This window comes from Podarcis gaigeae (assembly GCF_964106915.1).
Source record: "Podarcis gaigeae genome assembly, chromosome: 3".
NCBI classification, from domain to species: domain Eukaryota; kingdom Metazoa; phylum Chordata; class Lepidosauria; order Squamata; family Lacertidae; genus Podarcis; species Podarcis gaigeae.
This window is the reverse complement of record NC_139680.1, coordinates 63,121,119-63,148,190: the sequence shown is the minus strand read 5'-3', so window position 1 is coordinate 63,148,190 and position 27,072 is coordinate 63,121,119. Positions and strand designations below refer to the sequence as shown.

Here is a 27,072-nt window from a genome sequence, read left to right as displayed (position 1 = left end):
TCCTACTCTCTGCCAATTCATCAACAACAATGGGTAGTGTTATATGGTCAGTTTGGACTAGCAAAAGATGCTTATGCTCAAGGAAGGCATGGCCACCCTATTTCCCCCCTCCACCGAGCACACACACAGCACTCCCCCCCAAAAACTGCTCCCTAGGCTTGGGGTCGCCACCCAGAACTGTGGAGAGCAAGAAGGAGCACTTTCTGCTAGTACAAAATCACCAATGGATACAACTCAAAGGTTGACGTAAAAGTATCAGAGGAACTATGACAGCAACCTGTCCAAATAATTCAGTTTGCCAGCTTTAAATTTTAGATCACATTTGGTCATGTGCAAAGGTATATAGTTGCTGTTTTGAATGAATCTTTTTTCTCTTTGAAGAAGAACAGGGATCCTGTCAAAGCCAATGATGGTTCCTTTCCTACAGAACAGAGGAAGCTGAGCCAGTCAGAGACCCATTTTATCAGGCATCACATTTCACTCATGGCAAACAGCTGTTTCATTTAATGTTTCAAGTTCTCTACTAAGGAAAGGGGGATGGCGAGGGGCGGGGAAGACAAAAGCACACTCAGAGCAGTCTCTCCCGTCCAACTTCTTTATCAAATTAATGCAGAGGTATCACATTGAAAAGCCATCCCTGGAAATTAAAGGGCTTAACGACGAAGGACTATAGCTATATGCAATCATCTCTGCATTTAACATCATAAACTGTAATCGCAAATATCAAGATTATAAAAAGGTTTAATTTACAGAGATTTAAAAAACATAATTTTATGTGATTTAGCTTTTTAATTTTTTATGGATTGTAGGCAAGCAAAAACAACGCAAGCTCCCTTCTCTCCCTCCCCTCCCCCTACGCCAGCTGTTGGCGCATCTCAGTCCCATTCTTTCTCACTACAGAAACAGCCAAAGTGGTATGATGGCTCTCTGATGGCCTCCTATGTACCATCATTTCTGTTACAACACTGAAAATGTATCATTGGCATTGTTACTCCTGTCTGGAATGCACTGCTGACATCGCCTCTTAGCCATAACTATAAAAACAGAGCAGTTAATTGAAGAAATGTTTATATGGCAAACAATGGCCACACACCACTTGTGACAGAGGGAAACTCACAAACACACACACACACACACACACGAGTGAGCTCTTCTGTCCACAGTTGTTTTCAGGCAGGCATATAACCATCCCACTTCTTCTCAGATGCGTATAACAGCAAGGCAACGCATTTTTGTCATGGTAGTGTGTACTGTCACCTCTTTTTCTGTTGCCCATGGCAGCCATTTTGTGCTGGCACCTATAGCATTTTTATCCACACCATTGTTTTACCTCAAAAAAGCACTGCAGCAAGGAACGTGCCCACAGTTGCTATCTATGCTTTTTACTGGAATACCAGTAACAGGACTCTACTTACTGTGTAGTAGAGTCATAACACACCTAATTTATTCCTCTGGATGTTTATGCATGACTAAATTAAGAAAAAAACACTGTATTCCCTCATTACTAGTAGCATTTGTTTTTATATTTGGTGCCCAGAGCAGGAAGAGTATTACAGTAACAGCATGAAGCTGGAAAAACTCCATAGGAAAAACCACCACATTTACCAGGAGGATTCTGAAACAGATTATTGATATGGCCTCTTCTTATCTTTGACTCTATTAAATATAGGCTTCTAGTTCATATACCTAGTGCTTCATTCTTGGTACATTCAACAGCATCAAGAATTTTCATTCTAATTAATAGTTAGATAGTGGCATATAATTCTAATGATGGTTAAATTTCAGCACATTTAAAGTACTCAGAGTTCAAGGCACCGAAACTTTTGGGTATACCTTACCCAAGGATAAAGAATGGTATCTAACCAATGCATACTCTTCTCCGAGTATGGGTTGTTTGTTTTTAAGGTAGAATCTTTAATGCACATGTAAACAGCCAATACTCTCAACATAAGACAAGGGCCTCTGCTGTCACACATCTCTTCCTCCATTTCTAGGTCATATGCTAATGTTTCCTGATTTCAGGGCTAGTCTTCAAAAACGTATTTTACTCCCATTGCTACCCCAAGAAAGACACTAACGTTTTATGCTTTAATATTTACAGCTGGTATTGTAGGCATGGTATCTTCAATACAAAATGGCAAACCCTTTAATGGTATGTGTAAAGTTATTCAATTAAATCTTTGTTTAACTGATCACTGGAAACCAGTTTTATCAGGGAGGGCTCAGTTAACAGCATGCTTCTTCATTAATTTATTTTTGCCTGTTTTAGTCTCACAATCAGCGATTTTTTTCTAAAAAAATGTTTAGGGGTACTCTCATTTTCCTACTCATATTGAAATTCTGCCTCCCAATGAGGCCAAACTTAGATTCACAAAATGTTTAGGGTATGTGTACCCCTGCATCCCTCCATGAAAAAGCGCTGCTCACAATAAATGTGAAAACCAGTTTCATATGAATGCTAGGAATGGGGATGGAAAGCCAAATTTTATTTTGGTAAGAATAAACTTCTTATCTTATGGAAAATCCATTTAGACCTGTTTTATGTGGAAAGCAAAAGAACTACAGGTGAACCTAATTTACTGTCAAGTAATCCAAAAGTACAGTGCAGATCTTACAATTTCATACCTCTAAGAGAAAGTGTGTGCGCATTACCAGTTGCTAATCAGAAGTCAAGCTGGGGAATGACAAGAAGGAACAATCTGGGGTGGATCACTACATTGTGATTCATGCTTGCAGTTTGAATGTGTGAACTCATCTTATCAACACTTGAATTCTTCCTAATATAAATGTTCCATCTGGCATTTGTTTTCCCTAGGCACCAAACTAGGCATAGCCTATGCATATGTTAGTCATGTGTAGGGCAACATGCCGAATCAGGAGCAAGGCTAGGCTTTTTTACCCTGTCTCCAACATCTCATATCTGATTTCTCTGACAATGCAGCTGGCTGTAAAGAAACTTAAGCGTGTGAGTGAGCTCTTGATCACATGTGGGTCCTCTGCGCAACTGAGGCACTAGGACAGACAACCATGTGCAATGTGTGGTCGACAAGAGAAAAGCAGATGGGTTGTCGACAGTGAGGCTAAAAACACAACCCGACTCCTGATTCGACATGGCTTTGCCCTACATACAAGTAAGTCATGCATGGGACTATGACAGTGGCAGATCATAAGCAGATGCCCTCATACTTAAATGATCATAAGAGAAATCTCATACTGAGGAATATTTAAAGCACTAAGGAATTACTGCAGTGCATTATATGTAGGGCTGTGGAATGCTCTCCCCTGGGTGGTTCGGCTGGTGCCTTCATTATACACCTTTAGCCGCCAGGTGAAAACAGTCCTCTTTGAACAGGCCTTGGGCTGATTAACTTCCTATGCCCTATTCAATGTGTTTTTGGGAGGGGAGAGAGGAGGGAGTTTTTGTTTTTATTATGTATTTTGTGTTTTTATCTTGTATTTTTATACTGCATCCTAAGATCTACGGATGAAGGGCAATATACAATTGTAATTAATTCATTAATTGATTAATTTGGGGAACATACACTGGCAGAAGAAGGCCACAATAAACCAAAACCTAGATGCTAGGTCATATAATATATTTAAATTTATTTTATTTTATTTTGACCAGAACAATGGAGGCCAGGTACACATCAGTTAGGTTGAGGAAATGTTTGGTTTGCTGATGTGAACCAAACTGGTCCACACTGAGTTGGAACCTTGCACATTCCCCTCACCAACCAATAGACATTTGATCCAAGAAAGAAAGAAAGTTATGCAGACAACAGAGATGTGATTTTAATTTCATTGCAAATAACTTCTCTGTGTCTTGCCAGTAACGAAGAAGCTGGTATGGGAGGAAAGAACAAGCTGTTGAATCTATGAGGTTTTTGTTTTGGTTTTTTCAAACCTTTTCTCCCATAATGTTTCAGAATATTCTAATTTTTTAAAGTGGCTTATAGCACATAATTAAAATAAAATAAATTAACTCCCAAGTTATAGCAATGTATTCTGCTTCACAGAAACACGTGTTTAAAAAATCAGGAGCCAGAAGTAGTTATTTTTATACTATACAGTTTTAAATTGCTTCCGAACAAGTAAGTTTATCTTTCTCAAGCATTTAAAAAGGAGTGGTTGGTGACATTTTTAAACTCATCAAGGCCGAACAAAAGGTTAGTCACCAGTATTTTGCACAACATTATTTATCTGATTCTATTCCTGTTTCTGCACACTGTCAACTATTTCTTTCCTTTTAAGTTTACAGGTTTTTTTTGGGGGGGGGTAGTGCTTTAAGTAAGTAGCCTGGAAACTCTGGCAATTTATACCCTAAGACTACAACAGCAGCCTACCAAATAAATATCCCCTTTGCCAAATCCATAACCTTACATTACACATACAAATGTATTCTGCTAGCAGCACTTTGCAGAGTGGAGCAGCAAGGGAATATTGCACTCATTTTCTATGACATCACTGTCAAAACAGAATCCACAGGCAGATTACCATTCATTAACACTCCTCTGAATTTATGTACCAGAAATGTGTCCAATTTGAGAAGGGATGTGTGTATGCATGCCACTGTTCCATACTAACACTTCAGTAGTCCTGCCTTCAAACATATAAATATGGGGTGCAACAGTGTGAGCTTAATTTGGTGAAATATTGAAAGGAAAAACACCAGAACAAAGGAAGGGAGAGAGGTGGGGCCAGACAGAGAAGCCTAGAGGGCTGTGCCTGGCCCCTAGGACTGCTGTTCTCCACCCCAGAATATAGACTTCTATTTATATCTCGCTACCTGAGCTGTGGGGGCGCGGGTGGCGCTGTGGGTTAAACCACAGAGACTAGGACTTGCCGATCAGAAGGTCAGCGGTTTGAATCCCCGCAACGGGGTGAGCTCCCGTTGCTCGGTCCCTGATCCTGCCAACCTAGCAGTTTGAAAGCACGTCAAAGTGCAAATAAATAAATAGGTACCGCTCCGACAGGAAGGTAAACGGCGTTTCCATGTGCTGCTCTGGTTCGCCAGAAGCGGCTTAGTCATGCTGGCCACATGACCCGGAAGGTGTACGCTGGCTCCCTCGGCCAATAAAGCGAGATGAGCGCCGCAATCCCAGAGTCGGCCACGACTGGACCTAATGGTCAGGGGTCCCTTTACTTTTACCTTTACCCTGCCTGAGTGAAGTCCTCTGAAATCCCATAGATTTCAAAGGCAGAATAAAACGCATCAATGAAAAGTTTCAAAAATGCTGGCAGGGCAATCCTATGCACCAATGACATATGAGGGAGGAAAGCTGTTGTTTCTGTGCCAGTGGGGCATTACTCACTCAGCCGAGGAGGAGGCTGAAAAGTAGGAACAAAGACAATCTGAAAATGGCATTAAAATAGCAGACACCACCCACCAGCATCACCAAAGCCTCCCAATCGTAGTCTGTGCCAAACATGGTGCCCACACACACACACAAAGGGAGACAATGAACTCAAGATGGCAACTTATCCCAGGTTCGCTGTACACACAGTACTTAAAATGATGACACAACACTCCCAGTGTCACAGCAAACAATGACTGCCTTACTTCCAAGTTCTACAAACACAGGTTTGAATCTCCTTGCACAGCTTACAACCACCATTTTGGAGCACAGAACATAGGCAATAAATGAGAGTGTACACAAACACACAGAGCGCACACACAAGGCATTAAGACCCAATTTAAGGGTGGAGAGAACCCACAGGAAGGGGCCACAACACACAATAAACACACTGCCAGGAGCAGGCTCCAGTGACTTAATGCATATAGCAGGGAGGCAGCAAGCAAAGACATTAGATTGAGCCTTATCAGGAGAAAGTCGGGAACATCCCTTATTCGCCCTTTTGCATGCATAGCCAAAAAACAATCATGTCAGGGGCAAACATCAGGGAGTAAATGTGCTCCTGACCTGTGCTGTCCCTGTCCTGCCCATACTGATATCTTAGATTGCATCAATAATCAGGCTCAAAGTAGCTTCAGTCTCTTTCCCAACAGTACTCTTGTGATAGTATACCTATTGGCTTTTTGACTGTGACAAATGGAAAGTTGTTTACTGTACTTTTGAATTCTTATGAGCTTTATTTATAATCAAGGGAAAGACAGTATTGTAGAAGTGCGATTTTCCTTAAAGAACAGGTCAGATAACATCAGAAATCACAAGCTGACGCAGAAAGGAGCTCACTAAAAATCCCAAATACAGAGAAACAGGTGTGTGTGTGTGTGTGTGTGCTACAGGGATATTTTTCTTGTAATAGTTTTTTGACTGTCTAATGTGTTGCTTCAGCCAAACACTTATGAGGTGTATGCTCATAATCTTGTGTCAAAGTGCCAGTACTAGCCAACTGAACTGTGGCAACAATCAATTGGTATGTTCTATACTAGCAGTGGCTGACCGGGGGTGGTTCTCAAGATGTAGGTGACTACAACTCCCAGCAGCCTTCATCAGCATGGCAAATGGTACTTTGTAATCCACAAAAATCTGGAGAGCTACAGTTTCCCCACCCCTATTCCATACACAGAAAAAGACCTGAAACTCATTGGTAAATCCAATGGAGTACAAAAAGTAGATGTTGCAATACCATAGTCAGTTCTTCCTTGCTCTCCATCAACCCCAATTTAGTCAGGACATCAATGATTTCCATGATGGGTGCTTATGTTATCTTACAAGGCTAAGAAATCTTGATCCACTGCATAGTGATGCCAAAGATCGAAGCAGATCACAAAAGCATCTCAAGGAGCTCAAGCAAAGGCACTGGCTAGAGCCATTTGTTTTCCTCTAAACTTTCTTCCCTAAGGCCTCATCAGAAAACACAACATAGATGCTTTCACCATTTGGTAGTTCTTTCAGATTCTTTACATGCGCTGAGGGCCAGGGTAACAGAACACCTATTTTTCTCAATGGCTATTTCTCACCAACTCCACTAAGAAAAATACCTGAAATCTTGAGCAGAGCACCAGTGAGGGAAAGGGACCTATTTATCCAGGGCTGGGAAACCTCTTATGAGCTGAGACTGAGAGCCATATTTTCCCCATGGAAAACTTTTGGGAGGCAAATTCAAAAAGTGGGTGGGGATAGGTCCACATAATCACACACAAGAAGGTGCACAGATACACACTTTTCCTTTTTTTTTACCAGCTAGTTGTCAGTTCAAAATTCACATCCAGCGTCTCTGAAAGGATAGCAAGCTCTGACAGAAAGATTGCATGCTCTATCAAAAATCACTGAAGAGTCCAAAAGAATCAACAGGATCACACTCTCTGTGTTTTTCTTCCTACAGGAAGACCAAGGCACATTCTGTGCTGAAAATAAGACCTGAAACATATGCACTTATTTGCAAGTTTTCACAGATCATCTGTTATAGGTATAGCTCTCAAAAATATATCCACAATCTGTGGTACAACATATGGAGGAACAGATACGTGAAGCTGTTATCTAGGGGCCAAATCTGAATTATTTTGTCAGTATTACTATAATCTGTTATAGTAGAGGCATAGGATGTATCCAATTTATCTATTCACTAGCATTTGTGTTATTTTTATGCAGCTTCAACCAATACAGTATTCACTTGTTGGGGTAATTATTGTTACTGTTTCTCTAAAACAAGGAGTACCTTTGCTACAGTATTTGTAAGTAGCTGTCATTGACATGATTACTCAGTCAGCATAAGACCAACTTCCTCTGTGTGCACATAGGAAAAATGCTTTTGTTATGTTCATAAACAGGAAGTCCCCAACCCCAGGAGATCTAAGAGTGAACTAGCTGAAAACCAAGCTAGCTTTTGACCTAAGATACTGCCTTCATTGACTGCCAAACACAACAACAGCAGGATTCTATGGGCTAATAACTATTTGATTACAGGAGAGAGGAAACATATTTTGGTCCCATCTTCCCAGTAAGAAAACACCCTGACAAATAAAAAGGTTTGGTTACCAAAATGACCAGTTCCAAGGGATCCAAGCATTACTTTGTGAAGAATTATTATGGAGCATTACTCCTTTGAAGCTTTTGAAGCCCACAAGCATGCTTTATACAGTATATTAGTAAGCAAGAGAAAAACACAGTATCTAACCTATCCCTTTAACTTTAGAAAAACTTTTAAACATAATTTCTTGAAAGGACACAAGAAGAAGAGTAAGTTATGCAAAACTCTTAGATATTTTTGACTGAATATTTTGACTGATTATTTATCTAAACATTTATATCTCACGTTATACCTGAAGCTCTCAAAAGCAACTTACAGGTAAGCATTGTAACTAAACAACCAGAAATACAATTAACTAGAAAACCCTGCCTCTGGAATCACATCCCCAGCCATTTCTGGAACGGAGTAGAAAATTAGCTTGTTGGGCTTCTCTTGGAAGTAAATTCTACAATGAGGCAAGAACCAGCACCCTGTTCCTGGATATGGCTGCCATCCTCATTTCAGAATGCAGGTGCATTCCAAGCACACCTCCTTTGATGATCTCAAAACATCTGGGGTGTAAATATAAGAAAAGCACTTTGAGGGAATTTATCATAGCTGATGACCAATACAAATGCAAGCAATGGTGGTGGGAGGTCGGGAGGCAATTAGAAGATACCAGAAATGGGAGATTGAATTTGTATAAAGGCAATCCTCATTTTGCATGGAGGTTACATATTAGACCTCCACATGCATCAGCAGGGCCTGCATAAAATATTCCACCCTGACCTTTTAGTGATGTTTTAGGATCACTTCCAGGTTCTGCAGTGTACACGTGTGTGACCGCACATCAATCAAAACAAACAGAAAAAATACAGAAGTTGCCTGTATTTGGTCCTGCCCCCAGAGATCTGTAAATTACCTAATATATATTGTAGAAGTCTTTAAAAACTTGGTTTTCTTTTAAGCTTCAAGGCTGCCCATGGATGTCCTACTCCATAATTTCTTTTTCCTGGCTTTCACTGTATGTGGCTGTCCTTATGGCCCAACACATAGATATCCTCACCAGTGTTGGAAACTAATGAAATTCCGTGTCACAAAATGCACCTAGAACAATGGGAGTTTTGAACACTGATCGTCCCAGGATGATCACACTGTACAATCTAGCTACCGTCTTCTGTGCAAAATGATCAGGACATGCAGCAAATTATGTGTCCACTTAAAGGTAAAGGTACCCCTGACCATTAGGTCCAGTCACGAATGACTCTGGGGTTGCGGCGCTCATCTTGCTTTACTGGCCGAGGGAACCAGCATACAGCTTCCGGGTCATATGGCCAGCATGACTAAGCCACTTCTGGTGAACCAGAGCAGCGCACGGAAACGCTGTTTACCTTCCCGCTAGAGCGGTACCTATTTATTTACTTGCACTTTGACGTGCTTTTGAACTGCTAGGTTGGCAGAAGCTGGGACAGAGCAACGGGAGCTCATCCCGTCATGCGGATTCGAACCACCAACCTTCTGACTGGCAAGCCCTAGGCTCTGTGGTTTAGAACACAGCACCACCCGCGTCCCCTTTGTGCCCACTTACACAGCTCCTTTTGCTTTGCTGTCTCCAAATATCTAAACACACTATGGATATTTCATTCTAAAAACAGACATCACCCTTGTAGCGGTTTCCCTTTAGCCATCTCAAATCCAGCAGTTCTCAAAAGCTTAAAACTTTGATTAGCTGAAATACCACAAACGGTCCATCTGAGGACCACTTATCACACTGACATCTATAAAATGTTACAGATTTTATGATTTAGATGAAGCATCTGAAACATACCTGTTAGACAAACAGTTGTATGTCAAAAAACACACACAACCTTATTAGGTGAGCAAGTAGGACACACTGTAGGATTTAAGTCTTCTTTTATGTTGAAAATCTAGGCCTATCTTTCATGGAAGAGGGTCAATGTCCTCAGATGTCAAGTAGGTTACATCTAAGCAAGATTAAAGGCAAAGGTGGTAGATCAGATTGGTAACTGGGAGGTCACAGGTTGACTATGGCTTCTTGAGAGAGTTGTCTGGTCCGCAGCTGCCAACAGCTTGCCCATGAGAACAGCCTGCTGGATCAAGCCAGTGGCCCATCTAGACCAGCATCCTATTCTCACATTGGCCAACCACATGCCTATGGGAAGCCTGCAAGACCTGAGCATAACAGCATCCTTCTCTCCTACGGTTCCCAGCCACTAGTATTCAGAAGCACACTGGCCTCTGACAGTGAAGGTAGAGGCACCATTGAGAGCCTTTTCCTCCATGAATTTGTCTAATCCTTTTTCAAAGCCCCCCAAGTTGTTGGGCAGAACTGCCTCTGTTGTTAGCAAATCCCACAGTTCAACAATGTGTTGTGTGAAAAAGCACTTTCTTTTGTCTGTTCTGAATCTTCCAACATTCAGCTTTGTTGGATGTCCGTGCGCTGTAGTGTTATGAGAGAGAGAGAGAAACTCTCTCCATCTGTCCCTCCTTTTCCTAAGTGTATGTTGAACTAGAGTGGGAGACTGGAGACATTCTGGTTTTCCCCCTCTCAGCTTCCCTGGAAGAATTCCAACTAAGGAAGTGTATCTGGACTCCTCCTTCCTCTGACACAGCCTGCCTTATCCTAGTTCTTCCAGGAAATGTGGATTTGCAAATCAAGGTGGGGGGAAGGCTTAAAATTATATTAATGGTTTGTTGGTATAAACTGTTTGATTGAAAAGCTTTCTGTATTTTTTTAAATAGATAAATCTTCTCGACACAATGCTCCTTACTGCTCCCCTATTCAAGAAGTACTGAGGGAGGGGTATCTGCATTTAAACTGGCCACTATAGAAATACATATTAAACAATATTGTTTATAAAGCATCTAAAACAGTTGGGTGCTGTACAATGATGAGCAATACACAGTAACCACGAAGCTGCCATCAGAGAAGGAAAATATTTAGAGATTCTAGGTCTCTGTGGCCCCAATAGAACTCTCCCTTGATGTCTACCCAGCAGTGCTTTTGGCATTCCTTTTCAATAGCAGCCTCCCTTCCTCTAATCCAGCAGTTCTCAACCTGTCGGTCCCCAGATGTTGTTGGACTACAACTCCCATCATCCCTGAGCTCTGGCCTTGCTAACTAGGAGTGATGGGAGTTGTAGTTCAGCAACATCTGGGGACCCATAGGTTGAGAAAAGCTGCTCCATGCCAAGTGGCAAAGTGTTCTTAACTGCCATATGAGTCAAGAGTCTACTGTTTTAAGGACTCACACCACGCATGACGAGTTGGGCTGATTTACATACATCATTCAAGATTTCATCACTCACACCTGACAGGGTGATGTCAAGGAAGAAACAGGAAACACAAGCAACCTACACTTCCTGTTCTTCCACATCTCTGCCACACATATGAATGAATTAGGGCCAATGCAGGGACAGTAGGCAAGAGAGATGGGAAATCCCATGTGACGTACACACACAAAATGCAGACATGCCATCCAAACTTTGTGTGCACATTGTTCAAAAATCAGTGTACCTACATTAATGGTAATATGTGAAGTGTTTAGCTGCTCTGAATCATGCAGTTATCTGGATTGTGCCTGCATTTGTATTCTATGGAAAGCAGTAAGATGAGCACACACAGATTCAAACTTAAACAACTGGGGTAGTTCTTATATGGCACTGCAATTTTAAAAGACATTTTAAACATTTGTGGTATCAATTTAGGTTGTATGTGCAATCTTCTTTTATCTTAGCAGGCACTAGCTGATACATTGTTAAATTAATGGAACTCTTTTTTGTGCTGACATTTCAAAATTTCAGATATGGAACAGTATTTCAGATTACTGAACAGCAATTTAAATCAAGTACAGCCTTTAAAAAAACATGCCTTGAATAACTTGAATATTCTCAACATATATTAAATAAAAAGTTAATGATCCGTGTTTCCCCATTTTCCTATTAGAATGTCAGCTCCAACGTCTGAATTTTTTTTTTTTGGGGGGGGGGTTAAAACAAAATATTACATAGATTACCACTGTTAAGGCTTTTTTTAAAAAATCAGAACACTGTTGACATTTTAACACATACACATACCCCTTCCCTGAAACTATGTTTGCTTTATTTCTAAGTTTTAATAACCAGAAATACAACAGTGCAAAAGGGAAGGGGACAGGAATGTGCAAAAAAGCAGATGTGTAGCCACCGAGCCTACACTAACAGTGCAAACGCATGATAGGAAACCACGTTTGTGGTAACAAAATAAAGCGTGTAAAAGGAAAAACTGGGCGTAGACTCTTATGACCTACGTGCTGCGAATCTCAACAACAAAAAGCAGTTGTTTTCTTACTTCTTCTTGTTGTTTTTAAAATCAGGAATCGAAAGAATCAGAACTATGCGTTTCACGGAAAGCTTTAACCCTCCCCAAAAGTTGTTGTTTTTTAAATTTTTTATTACTTTTATTATTATTAAAAGAGGCAATTCAAAATGACATGAAGCCAAGCCAAGCCGTTCCTTTCAAGGGGAGGAGCAGGGAAAGAAAGAAAGAAAGAAAGAAAGAAAGAAAGAAAGAAAGAAAGAAAGAAAGCAAGAAAGCTGCTCCTTTAAGAGAAACTCTTGCTAGACCCCCGCCCCCCAAAGAGGCTGTATTCTACTTTTCCTTGGATCAAGAAACCTGTATAGTACAGTTGGGAAGGTCTGCTTCTCGCGCAGCAGCATCTGAAAGCAACACTTGGTTAACAATAATGCTGGTGTAGACTCTCTCCCGGCTGCGAAGGAAACACGATCAATCTTGCGGGGTGGGGAGAGTCGTCCTGCCTGCGTGCGCGCCGCTTCCCCCGCTGCACTCACCGCTTGCGTGCTCGGAGAGAGTGGAGACTGACGTCTGGCCCATGTCTTGGTCCTGGCAGAGGGCCGGGGGTCCTACAATCAGGCCGCCCTCTCGGTCCTTCGGTAAGGTCTCCGCTCCCACGGAAGCTCCCGAGGGCTCATGGCACCTTCTCCCGGCGCTCGCTCGCTGGCTCGCTGCAATTAGCAGCCTCCTCCTTGCAACTTCTGCCGCCTCCCCTTGCGCGCGAGTTGCTAAGCCCTCCTCCGGCTCCTCCCTCCGCCTGTTGCTGCTGCCGCCCAGCTCAGCCTGCTCCTGCTCAGCCGAATGCCTGTCATTCCTCTATGCAGATTAACTCGGGCCAAAGGGAGCGAGCCCCGAGCTGGTACAGCCACGCCAGGCTCCCTCGCCGAGATCATCCGGCGCCACAACAGTTGCAGTGTGTGGCTTTAAGCTGCTCGCACAAAGAACTCGGTGTTAAACGACCCTGTAGGGCTCGGTTGACAAAAAAAGGAAAGTACTTAGTCGTGGCATTTAAGTTTGCAAAAAGGTCTTGTTTTCCCCAAAGGGGCTTATCCCTGCTCAGTTTCCCGACCTTAGAGGGCCGCTTTCATGCGCTTCTGCTGGCGCTAACTGCTGCTATAGGTTAGATAATTTCCTCTAGAGAGGTAGATATCCTAGCCTCTTGCAGCAAAAGGAAAGAGTCCTTTGGGCCTTAAATACTAAAGGATTTGCAGTGCCACAAAAAAAGTGTTTTTAGACCTTTGGACTAATTTACAGTTCCGTCAATAAAGCATTGCGCTTTCGAATAATGGATAAAAATCTGAGCAAGTGTCCGGGACCTGAACTGCACCATGCATCAGCTCCTGTAGGGAACTGATATGGGACTGAAACACAAAGGGATTCCAGCATTAGGATTAAAAAAAGAGAGAGAGAACGGGTACTCATGTCTTCACCTGGTGAGTCACAACACTTCCTTGCATACAAAAGTTCAAACTGCATTGCTCAGGAAAATGCATCTTACACATTTCCGCACCTGCTTTGCTAATCTGGTGCTGGACAGCAGGCAAAATCTAAAATTAATTCCATAAGCTGTTTCATACCCTCTCTAGAAAAATCCGATTGTAACTTTGAACTGGATTTTGTACCTTAATCTAGTGGCAAATAATTACTTCTGTATCTTGCATAACTTTATTCTGTGCTTCATTTCCTATTGTCTGGTGGTCAGGTGTCTTGGGAACAAAGGAAGCATCTTTTCATAGTTCCCAGTGCAAATTGTTTCCAGTACAGGTTGTAACAGGATATATACTGCGCAGTTATATACAAATGACTTCAATGGGTCTTATTCCCAGCTAAGTGGATAAAGAGTGTAGCCATAGATTTTTCTCCGCTTAATACAAAAAAGAACGTTTATATTAAGAACAAGTGCCTCTGTCTTTTAAAATTATGCTCATTTTCTTCTTGGTTAAAATATGGAAAGTAAACAAAACAAGTTTCATCAGCTATTTAAAAGAGGTTATTTAATATAAATGTTATTTCACATGACGTAAAACAGAATAAAGCGCAAGTTAAGCACTCATTTCCATGTTCTTTTCTCCCAGGGGGCGAAAACTGTTTCACACTGAGCTGCCAAGCAGAGTAGCAGGCCATCATCTGGCCAGAGCCTCCCACCTCCAATCTGCTCAGCCATTCACAAAAAATATGGTTGCATGCACCCCAGTCTCCCAAGTGGCAAGAGACTCCAGGGGTTTCAGTTTCCTTGGAAAAAAGAAACACCATGATGCAGCTGTAGCATCACAGCCTGATGCCTTCATCTGCCCCAGCTGCAACAAACATGTCTCTCCTGTCTCTGTCTCTACAGCAATAGCAGAAGCTGTAAGCCATGGGGAGGCAAACTAAGGCCCAGGGGGCGGATCCGGCCTTCTAAATCCAGCCCACGGACGGTCCGGGAATCAGTGTATTTTTCCATGAGTAGAATGTGTCCTTTTATTTAAAATGCATCCCTGGGTTATTTGTGCGGCATAGGAATTCATTCTTTTTTTTCCCCTTTCCAAAATATAGTCCGCCCCCCCCCAAGGTCTGAGGGACAGTGGACCAGCCCCCTGCTAAAAACGTTTGCTGACCCCTGCTGTAACCTTCCAACAGTTTAACTTCACTCCCCCAAAGGCACAGTCCTCCATTGTCTCCAGAGACAAACGTATGCCAACAAATCCTCACTGGGTGGTGGAAAAGACCCCATCCATACGTCTCTATGACATATTTATCAACTGTATTGATAAATAAGTAAACTACCCTCACAATTTTCAATTGGTATGAAAGTGTTTAAAATCTTTTAAAGAAATAAAAATAAATTTAATTATTTTTAAAGCAAAAGAAAAATGTAGACAGTGTATGAAACATCAGCTGAAGGGCAAGTCAAGTAACTGATCCAGCACTCACTATGCAGGTATGCACATCTGTCATTTCAGTTGTGAAACAAGAGGAAGCCAGGCTCACATTTTATCAGGTTAGGAATTCTTTACAAGCTCTGTTTTCACATTATATTCATCTTCAAGCTTAGATGTCCAAGGAGCATGTCCTGTATGTCTTGAAGGCCTCCCTCCCTCTTAATTGTTCTAGAGAAGCATTTTGTCATGAAAACAGATTAGGTTGCAAACAGCAAATAGTTTGGCATGGGAAAAAGAATTCTTATAAGACATTATGGGCAAGTTGGTATAAGTCTATGAAAGCTACTTTTCAAAAAAAAGGCTACTAATCTCTTGTACAGTGGCACCTACTATATGCTTTTCTATAACATACTTACATTATGTTGGCTATTAATAAGATAATAATGTCCATAGCAGCAAAAATATGTTTAAAAAATTAAAAAGTGTAAGGAACAGGGAGTATACACTCCAAAAGAAGTGTAAATAAAAAATTACTTGTGCTTCTGAATATGAATAAAATTATTTGCAGGTCAAAACAGCATATATCCTATTAGTCAGTGACATAACCTGAGAATTTTAGAAAATATTTCTGATAAATATGCCAAGACTGTTCAGCGGCTGCTTCTATTAAATACCTTGATGTACAGTCATACCTCGGGTTACAGACGCTTCAGATTGTGTTTTTTCGGGTTACGGACCGCCGAAACCCGGAAGTACCGGAACAGGTTACTTCCGGTTTTCAGCAGTCGTGCATGTGCAGAAGCACTAAATCATGCTTTGTGCATGCACAGAAGCGCCAAATTGCAACCCGTGCAGACACGCCGCTGTGGGTTGCAAACGCTGTGGGTTGCGAATGTGAATCCTGTATGGATCACATTCGCAACCCAAGTGTCTACTGTATTAGGTTCTTATTGTGTACCACCAACAGGGTTCATTTTTTGTCTGTATTGTGATAAGAAATAAAAAAGTTACATAAGAAGAATAGCAATGCTAAAATATAACACTGGGGGCAAGTAAACGAGTTCATAATGTCACTCTCAGGACACTGGAATACACTGGAGAACACACACACAAAAATTACATAAGGACTATGTCACACCACACAGCAAAATAAATATTGATTACCAGTAAGGAAAACAAAATATACAACAGTACAATTATTTAAAGGTGAGTTTTGGTAAGCAATCCAGAGTGACAACATTTATACCAACTAGCTTATGTAAAAGAAATGTAAATGGAACACAGGAAGCTGCCTATACTGAGTCAGACCATTGGTCCATCGAGCTCAGTAATGTCTACACTGACTGGCAGTAGCTCTCCAGAATTTGAGGACATCCAGCAGGAACTTAGGGACGCAGGTGGCGATCAGAAGGTTGGCGGTTCAACTTAGGGACGCAGGTGGCGATCAGAAGGTTGGCGGTTCAAATCCCCACGACGGGGTGAGCTTCCGTTGCTCAGTCCCTGCTCCTGCCAACCTAGCAGTTCGAAAGCATGTCAAAGTGCTAGTAGATAAATAGGAACCGCTCCGGCGGGAAGGTAAACGGCGTTTCCGTGCGCTGCTCTGGTTTGCCAGAAGCAGCTTAGTCATGCTGTCCACATGACCCAGAAGCTGTACGCTGGCTCCCTCGGCCAATAAAGCGAGATGAGCGCCGCAACCCCAGAGTTGGTCACAACTGGACCTAATGGTCAGGGGTCCCTTTACTAGCAGGAACTTGCATTACCGTAATTCCTTTTGAAACTGAACTTTCCATGCACTAGGTATCAGTGTTGTGATTTTCATCTCTTTTCCCCTTACATTTTTAATAGCTATATTGCTTGCTTTCTGTTATATGGTGTCTACAGTAAATGATCCTATCTAGTTATTTTTTATTTTATTAAGGAAAAAACTGTATGTTACTTAATTGTATGTAAAACCTCTAAGTGGTTTGTTCGTCTATTCTGCTTTGTTAAACCATCAGTATCCAGCCATTTTAACTCTGCTGACAAAAGCCAGGTTATATGTTTCATTTTTTTTAAAAAAAAATCCTTCCTGACCTTAAATCAAGACTTTGGAGTATAATTGGTGCTTGGTATCATACGCTAAAGAACAAAATGCCAGATGTAATTTTTAAAGTTCCTGTTTTATATCATTTTATGTCACAGTTGAGTGCAGTATAAACACAATGGTGGCCTGCATTCCATAAATATTTGTTCTTGCTACCAGACAGATTTTGTATTGTTTCTCCAGTGATATTTATTTAGAACTGCTTGTGTGAGAGAGACATATAGATCTATGGAACCACGTAAAGCCATTATTTCTGAATAAAAATAGTTTTGTGGTCACGATGCAGGTCTAGCAAACAGGTCTGTGATTGGCGTTCATTCCAGAATATTGGCCATCAGCAAAATGCCAACATTTTAATGCTTTACTATTTGGTCACAGTTCTGTAGCAAATTCCCAAAGTCAAACATGATATTCTTATTAACCATGACATTCACTCCATGGCAATTATGAAATGCTCACAGCAACAAGGAAGGGTGGCTCTGATTTATAAAGCAAAACAAAACTTTAAACTATATTTATATGTTCAGCCAGTGATTGGGGTGTATGGGGTGTTAGGAGAGGGATAGTAGCTATGGTGGGATACATGTTGTGCTCCTGGGATATTTTGCCCACCTTTGCTCCCCACCCTGCACTCATGTCATGGACTGGCTGGATGCAAAGGAGGGGGGCACCAACTGGATAACCCCCATGAGACCCCCCAGGGGAAGAAGGCTCAGAACCAGGGGGCTGGTGTTGGGACAAGGATGAGTAGTCAGAGGGAGGAGAAGGAGAAGAATGGGAGGAGTGTCAGAAGCTGAAGGGGCAAGAGAGTTTAGTAAGGAGAAAGAGGCTAGGGCAGAAAGTAGTCCAGGCTCAGAGGCAGAAGAGGAGGCTGGAGAGGAAGGGGCCCAGCACTGAAGGTTTGCTCTGGAGGGTTAGGGGACACTGGGAGCAATGTGAGGAGCTGCAAAAATGGCCTCCCACTGTCTCCAAAGCTTTCTGTGGATGGAAAGAGTTTGTAGAAGGGTCAGTCATGATCCAAACCGATACCACTTAGACCAGTGATGCCAAAATACACTCACCAAGAGGCCACTACTTTGTTTATTTTGAAATGGGACTGGCTCCTGGGTTGCTGAGGAGGATAGCAGGAAGGGTCTTCTTCCACTGCTGCATTTTGAACCTCTAACTTCGGGGGGGGGGGGGAGGGAGGAATTTTCACAAACTATAGCCACCATAAGCCATCTACTCCCTCCTCTCCCCGCTTCCTTTTTGTTTTATGTTTTAAATTAGATTGGGCACCTGCAGGGAGAGAAACAAAGTAATCTAGGAGCACCCGGCAATTTTATGTGCTTTTATTAATATCACGTGATGAGATGCCGTAGACTTGTCTGTGTTATGGAACCAGCCAAACAGGAACCAAGACAGCAATGAAAAACATAATACTAAAGAGGCTAAATAAGAACTAGTCATGTTAGAGCTGGAATGGGGAAGCTGTGGCCCTCCAAATGCTGCATTCCAATTCCCATCAACCCCAACCAACATGGTCAATAGTCTGGGATGATGAGGACTGAAGCCCAAAGGTATCTGGAGACCCATAGCCCCTGTAGGCAACTCCTGGAATCACAGGGTTGAAAGGGAAAACATCTGATATGTTTGGGAAGAGATTCCCTAGCTAGTGTTGCATACCCTATTTGCTGTAGTAGTGCATGCTATTCCTTGTGCTAATATCACTATCGTAGCTTAGCAGCATTGGAAATCTAGAAATATAACATGGTATCAAAGCAGGACCTGATTATTTTCAGTTACTTTGAACCTCTGTTATAGAGACAGATACTGATGTTTAAAAATTAAAAAAAAGTCTTGCAAATATGTTCACATGGACATGGACTTATTAAGCAAAATAATAGCGCATCCGAAAATGATAAAGAAATGCTGCTTGGAGCATGGCAATAGCCCTTTAAAAACCATTCCATCCAGGAAGGCTGATGTTTGAATTTCTAATACACAACATGGTGTCTTTATTTCATTTCTTTCAGCATCTACAGGTCCTATTGAACTCAATGCATTTACACAAGTACCACCATCACTTTACTGCCTATAAAATGCAAAAATGAGGCAAAACTCAAAGGCTGAAAAGGAGATAATGATAATCTAGTCCACCCAGCTGCTCTAAGTGGAATCCTTCACAAAGCAACAAACATCTGTTCTAAACATTAACACCCATCATCTAGGTTATCACATGCTGTGAACAGATGATAGTCACACACAAGGTGCTCTACCCTACAGATACCTGTAAAATACAGTGAGTGGTCTAGAAAACATTCTATCCACACTAACCTCAACTTGCTTCTTTCCAAGAAGCTGAGCAGCTGGGTTTTAAAGAAGAGTATTGGAAAACACATTTAGGTTAGGAACATTAAGTGCATAGCGAAGCACAGACAGTGCGTAATGCTTACTGAAAGCCAGCTTAGTTTTTGACCTGTGATATTTAATGTTCAATAAAATGAGGTGGGCAGCAATGTATTGTGTTTCTCCTCTGAAAACATGCCTCACTTTTGTGAAATGCCGCCTCTGCACTCAATATTTTAGGTTCCTTTCTATTTTATTGTGCCTCCAACCAGATTAAGGACTGCTGCTGTTATGCCTGTGTATAAAGCACTACAGGATGAAATGCTAATGATGATGTTAAAGAACTTTTATTTTATGAAAAAGCAATAGGATTTGTAAAACTGAACTGCATAATTGCTAATACAGCCATAAGGTACAACAGCTTAGAAATGTGGTATTTTGGGTATTCAGGAGGTAGGAAGAAGCATAGTTAATCCTCTCCCACAAGATATAATAATGGCCACCAAAATGGATGGCTTTAAAAGAGCTTAGACAAACTCATTGAGAATATGGTTATTAATGGCTACTATTGATGACAACTAGGTTCCACTGTTGTAGACAGCAGGCCACTGAATACCAGTCACTGGGGACCGTAATTGGACCAGTGCTATTGTACTCATGTCCTGCTTGCAGGCTTCCCATAGGTATCTGGTTGGCCACTGTGAGAACAGGATCCTGGGCTAGATGGGCCTTTGGCCTGATCCAGCAAGCCTGTTCTTATGTTCATTCAGTGGCTGCCAACTGTTGTGCTGCCCACTTCAGATCAGTAGAACAGTACCACTTCAGTGTCACTGGTAAAGAAATAGCATTTTATATGTGTTGTATATGTGATATAACAATGCGACACCAGATGGTGCTATGGAGTCCCATCTTTCCCTACCGGATTTCCCTCTATGAGTTTACAACGGGTTTAACTGAATCGCTTCTTTGACGTGTATCGATCCAGCCCATGTCTCCTACAATCTTAAGTACTTTAAATCCTTTCAGCAGAAACTGACATATTCATAGAATCACAAAACTGTACAAAAGGGACCCCGAGGGTCATTTAGTCCAACCCCCTGCAATGCAAGAATCTCAACTAAAGCATCCTCTGCTTAAAAACATCCAAGGAAGAAGAGCCCACCACCTTTTGAGGGAGTACCTTCCAGTGTCAAACAGTTCTTGGCACCAGAAAGTTCTTCCTGATGTTTAGTCAAATTTCAAACCAGTTTGGGGCAATATATTGATATATCGCCCAGCCCTAATCAGAATAGCCTGCTAGATGCCCAATGGCCCATCTGGTCCAGCATTCTCTTCTCACAGTGGCCAGCAAGATGCCGCAATGAGAAAACTGCAAGCAGGGTCCAGGCATGAGAGCACTCTCTCTTCCTGTGGTTTCCAGCAACTGGAATTCAGAAGCATTTACTGCCTCCAACTGTGGAGGCAGAGCGTAGCCATCGTGGCTAGTAGCCATCGATAGTCCTTTCCTCCGTGAATTTGCCTAATCCTCCTTTAAAGCACGGCACACACCATGTATGCCAGTGGCTAAGGCCAAAGGCCAAGGCTGACATCTCAAGGAGGCCGGGAGGGGTAGGTTTGCATGTGTTGCTTTTGAAATCCTGTAAGTTATGGCAACATCTGCATGTACACTATACCTTTAAGGTACCTGCGCACACCAGAAGAGAGAGAAAAAAATGATGGAATGGTAGTTTCCCCTTGTGGAACTACATTTACCAGCACCCTTAACAAACTATAATTCCCAGGATTTGCTGAGAGGGAGAATGATATTGTGTGTACAAACGGTGAAATAAATCTTTGTAATGTGGGGAAAAAAAGAATTAAAAAAAAAAAAGAATCTCCTTTCTTGTAACTTGAAGCAATTGGTTCAGATCCCACCCTCCAGAGGAGGAGAAAACAAGCTTGCCACTCCAAAGACGGGCCCACTGTTCAAGGGTCTCTAAATACTAGCCAAAAGAATTGTGAAATGTCAACTGGTCTCCACAAAAGAAACTAAACTGTCCTGACATATTTTTGTGCATTAAAATTGGCAGCACACTTCATTCTTACACTCAAAAGTACTTGGCTGCTGCCAGTTTTAATCTAGAGAAAGTGTACCTCAGGAAACAAAATACTGTATTAAAGGCAATAATGGTCTGGCTCAGTCCTAGCCAGTGTGGGCAAATCCTGGAACATTTTAAAGAGTATCAGAAGGCAATATTAGGGGGGGGGGGACCAAAACTCCTGCAGGTAAGCAGACAGGCTCTACAGCTTTACAATATCATGCCACTATCTTTTAAAACAACAACAACAACCAGCCTCTAGCTTTATCTGCACATTGCTCTTGAAAAGACAGTGAACACTACTATAAACCTTTCAGTACAGTATTTAATGAATATTTCATTATTATTCCAGTAAAGCCTTTTAGAAGAACATACAACACAATTACATACAATTGCTCCCTAACCACAAGAGAAAGAGCATTTTCTGGCTAGGACATAGACATGAAGCAAACCATTTGCAGCTCAACTTACAGATGGAGTGAGTCAAAATAGTAAAAATGTGCACATAATATTTCATTCGGGACTTCTGGGCAACCTGAACAGTGAATTCTGCACAGTGGGTTGAGACTCACCTGTGGCTCTTTGGGGGCAAGAGCTGCATAGGTAGCTCACTAGGTATCAGTAAGCGGGGGTAAGACAGTGTCAGAAAAAAGTAATGGAGGGAAAGAGGATTCCAGATCAGAAGTTGGATTGGCTGGGAAATCCCATGCAGAAGCAGAGTTCCATCTCTCGGTATTCATGGCAAAGCAGTTTGGGAACCGTTATGCCCAGTAAATTACAAAAGATACATTTTAGGTTAAAACTGGAGGTTGAATTCTGCTTACCAATTATCCTTCAGCTGATTCATGGTCTGATTTGAGAACAATTTTGATAACAAAAGTCTGACTCACCAATGCTGATATACCTAAATTGCTATTTCTAGCACTAAATAGCCAGAGCCAGCTGCTGTGTGCAAGACTGTCTAGTTCTATGCCAAAAATAGTAGCTATTCAGAAAGATATGTCAGGTATGTAGCCAGACTGATTTTCTCTCTCTCTCTCTCTCTCTCTCTCTCTCTCTCTCTCTGGTTTACAGTTTAGTTGGAAAAACAACTAAAGTGTGTGTTAACCTGAACAGAGTTTCCAAAACATTACTGTGCAGACATTGGGAAGGTGATTTGTTACAGAAGGCCTTTATTTTATCTTATTTATTGAATTGATATCCCACCTTCCTCCCAAATGGTGCTTTCTCTTGCTTACATGCATATGTTACATACATATGTTACATGCATATGTTAGTTCATTTGATCACTACAGAGAGAGAGAGAGAGAGAGAGAGAGAGAGAGAGAGAGAGAGTCTATATATTTGGAGGAATAGAAGGACTGAGACAGATGTGAAGGCTCACAGTGCAAGGGGAAAATGACAAGGTAAACTGAACCTGGTTGTTATGTTGTGTGGCAGATTAGGTGCCTAGCCAGCCTGGAAAGAATGAGGAGATTGACAGAATGATTCCTCAGGGCAGGGAAGCTGCTGGAAATGCCACATTGTCACCCTTCTTCCTGTAATGTGCAGATTCACTTACCTTTTGTGATATTGTCACATTGTGTGCTCTCTCGTTCCCTCTGCCAGCAGCTGCAAATGGCATGGAGCAGGGGCAGTGATATGCCTGCAAGCGAAACTACACGTTACAGGGAGAGATGGAAGCATGTGAAACAGGGATGCCATTTTCAGCAGCCACCCCACATCTGCCATGATGCACTGAGTAAGACTGCAAGGAGTCATGTTCATACTGTTAGACCTCACTGTCTGTATTTCAATCTCAATTAGCCCCAACTTCATTTCACATCTGTTAATGCTTATCTCTTGCTTTATCCTGTGATGAAACCTGTACATGTGGATGTGCTGCAATGTTTTCCATGAGAATATTTATAATTATTTTCTTTTTAATTGTTTGGCTACAAGAATAAATTTGTCACCCAGTTTGATTGCTAATTGTTGTTAGCTATGCAGGCTGTAGAGCAGATATATTTGGTCTGCCAAAAGCAGTGACGTTATATTACTGCAAATGAAAAATAAAGCTCTGCAACGTCACCATAGGGTTTGTGGGTGGCAGGCTCCGAAAGCTGCAGAACAATATTTTCACCATTACTTTAGCTTTCCCTTATTTGTTTATGGCATTTCATCCCTGTGCCACTGATGCTATAAAAGCACTGATGCTATAGAATTTCTATCTCACAGGAGTGACCCAGTTCACACATAACACTAAGTCATGGTTTGGTTTAGTGTTACATGGCTTAGTGTTACATGCAAACAAGGCCAGTGTGTGGCTAACTGATGAGTCCAGCCCAAATAACGTTTAAATGCCAAAGTACTTTATTCTGGGTATTAAATATCACTCTTCAATTTAAAAGCACAGATGAACTTTGATGGGTGTTACAATGTGTGGTGGTCCCTCCACAGGACCAGGCAATGATCCAATAATGGGCCTGGTCACAGATGCTGATTTTCTCATTAACTGGCTTCTTGTTTTAGTCTAAATTGGATATAGTCACAATGGTGTGAATTAAGGAGTACTAAACTGATGTATGGAAGTGAGAGCTGGACCATAAAGAAGGCTGATCGCCGAAGAATTGATGCTTTTGAATTATGGTGCTGGACGAAACTATTGAGAGTTCCATGGACTGCAAGAAGATCAAACCTATCCATTCTTAAGGAAATCAGCCCTAAGTGCTCACTAGAAGGACAGATCCTGAAGCTGAGAGTCCAATACTTTGGCCACCTCATGAGAAAAGAAGACTCCCTGGAAAAGACCCTGATGTTGGGAAAGATGGAGGGCAGAAGGAGAAGGGGACAACAGAAGACAAGATGGTTGGACAGTGTTCTCAAAGCTACTAGCATGAGTTTGACCAAACTGCGGGAGGCAGTGGAAGACAGGAGTGCCTGGCGTGCTCTGGTCCATGGGGTCACGAAGAGTCGGCCACGACTAAACGACTAAACAACAACAACAAACTGAAACACGTGTTAAATGTCAACCAAGGCAGGAAGTACTAGAAGTCGCTGCAAGAGTCTGTCAACTGAGGCAGGCTGATATCACTGGAGAGCTTCTGAATCCTAATCCTCAATTGACCACTGTTTAGTAGAACAAAAGCAGCCAGCTGGGGCAATGGGTGATTCACACAAATACAACAGACTGGAAGAATTAACTGAATCAAAAGAATGGGCACATCTCACCAACAAACCTCATTTAGTACCAAGATCTCTACCAGGCATACAGAAGAAGAGTTCTCCGACAAAAGGAAGCTGGTTTGGTTTGTCCTTTGTAGGCAATAACTCCTATTGTAATATCAAAGAAAAATGTATTATAGGCTTTCTTAGCTTCTTTCTTTTCCTTGGTAAACAAATTCCTAGTTCACCATCCTGATACGCTGTTTCAAAACACAAGGGACAACTTAAGAAAGCAACAATTGATGTTGCTATCAGATGCTTGGAGCATTTCAATACTAGTTAATTAAAGCAAGCCAGACAGCAAATATCCTTGTGAAATAGAAAAAGAAATGATGCCCCTAAACCAAACAAGGATAATTTAGGACCTAAAGCTATCCTCAGAGAAAGAATAAGAACAACTAAGAAGAATTGGTTTCTATGGTTTTCAAACATCAGCTTCTGTCCTCCCTCTGCCCCTTCCCCCTCCCCCCCAAAAAAGTTTGAGTCATATTTATTTTTAGTCTCATAAATGCTCATATAGCTACACTGTATGGAGTGGACAGTGCCATATAGTTTAGGATTAAAGTGACATCTTTTGACAGGGTTTCAAGAATCTGTAGTAGTGAGATAATTTTTTTAACTAGGAGAAATGAGCAATTCTGCCTGTTTCATTTGCTTGCCTATGCTGAGGTATGTCTGACATGGAACCGGAATTTTGCCTAGTCATGGAATATTAGTCATGTCATTGTATTAAATTCCTGCATCTTAATGGACCTCAGTTATGTCAGCTAGCTTGTTCCACAGACCTAACAAGTTTGTTTTAAAGTTTGTGCTAGTACGAGAGGTTCCCTTGCTCTGTTGATAAAATGTAAATGAAACCGTAATTATGGTCTTAACTGCAGCTCTCTTGATAGTGTGTGTGCAGTGCAATAGGAACAGAATTTAAATCCAAAGTCCTGAACACACTTACTAGAGAGTAAGGGCCACTGAATAAAGAGGAACTTACTTCAGATTGAACATGTGTAGGATTGAGCTGTAAGCTTGCAAGCCTAAGCATGTCTACTTCATTTAATTGGGCTTACTCTCATGTAAGTGGGGTTGGGATTGTAGCCTCAGAAAGGAAAATAAATATAACATGGGTGCACCAGATCTGCATAGCTCAAATGGGCAATCATAGCTTTGTACTCAACAAATTGCCTGGTACGTGTATGTCACCAGGAATTCTGCACAGGTGAATAAAATGGACTGGTTCCCACTCTGGCTAGCATGCAAACCAAGAAGGATGACCTAGAAGGGACATATCTCTTTTGCTTAGTGGATTAAAAAAAAAAAGTTTGCCAAGAAGCTAGCAAACATATTGAAAACAATACAAGAACCATCCTTGGCTAAGCACTACTTAGAAATTTAAATGGAAGTAGGCTGCTTCCCAGCCTTTTCAATTGTAATTTTGAACTTACCCTTCAACTCCTTAGATGTGCTATTTTAACACGAAACCACATGTTCTAAAGTCAAGCCATCAAAAAGAGATTAAAGTGCACATTATTCCTAAATTAGAACAACAGCTATATATTTAAAATTGAATAACCATGTGTTTATATTGAATAACAGACACTGTGTTTCTCTTTTAGAGTGAATGTATATTCAAGTTATTCCCGCCGCTAAAAGGTGTTTGATAATTACATGAATTCTATTCTGTCTCCCCTCCCTACCCCTGCTATCCTAAGTACACTTACTATTCAACTCAGTGGGTTTTACTTCTGAGTAAACATGGGGCTGCATATTGCATATTACCAGGTCTGTGACCCTCAGCCTCATAAGAGGGGGGAAAGGGTTTAAAAGGTGAATTTAAAGAATACCAGCATTGCAGACAGAAAAAGCAAGCATCTGACAGCAGCACACAGAGAAGACACAAATTAATACTGTAGTTCAGCCAAGCATTAATGTCTGATTAGTTTCACTTACCAGTAGTATCCATTTCTTCTTTCTTCGCAAAGCCAGAAAAACAGCTAAGGCTCATTTCCTTCCCCCACCCCTCTCTCTAACAAAGCGCCCTGCCCATCTCTGATTATTAGCCTTTGCTGGCAGCCAGTGCTTGCACTGACTACTGCAGACATCACCACGGAAATTTATATCTCTAAGGATGACAAAACAGCCATTAGCTCCATTACAAGCAGATTATGCAAGCCTATCAAAGATACAGCGAACTTCGCCAAGGTATTCACTTTGGGGAAAGGAGTGGGGAGGACTCAAATCCAGCACAACTACACAA

The 27,072-nt window shown here is 41.6% G+C and overlaps 1 protein-coding gene across 4 annotated transcripts in view; it reads right to left on the bottom strand.

Moving 5' to 3' along the window:
• The window catches only part of PHACTR2 (phosphatase and actin regulator 2), a 68,122-nt gene extending 41,329 nt beyond the window's left edge, over positions 1–26,793 (bottom strand). For 2 of the 4 annotated variants that reach the window (XM_083731669.1, XM_083731671.1), the window contains exon 1: positions 26,766–26,793. In XM_083731669.1, coding sequence (XP_083587795.1) covers positions 26,766–26,778 — 13 coding nt within the window. In that variant the 5' untranslated portion in view covers positions 26,779–26,793. Of the gene's footprint in view, positions 1–12,767; positions 13,034–26,765 lie in introns of those variants that run through there. The other 2 variants (XM_083731672.1, XM_083731670.1) reach the window with 2 other exon arrangements.
• Positions 26,794–27,072: the final 279 nt, after the last annotated feature.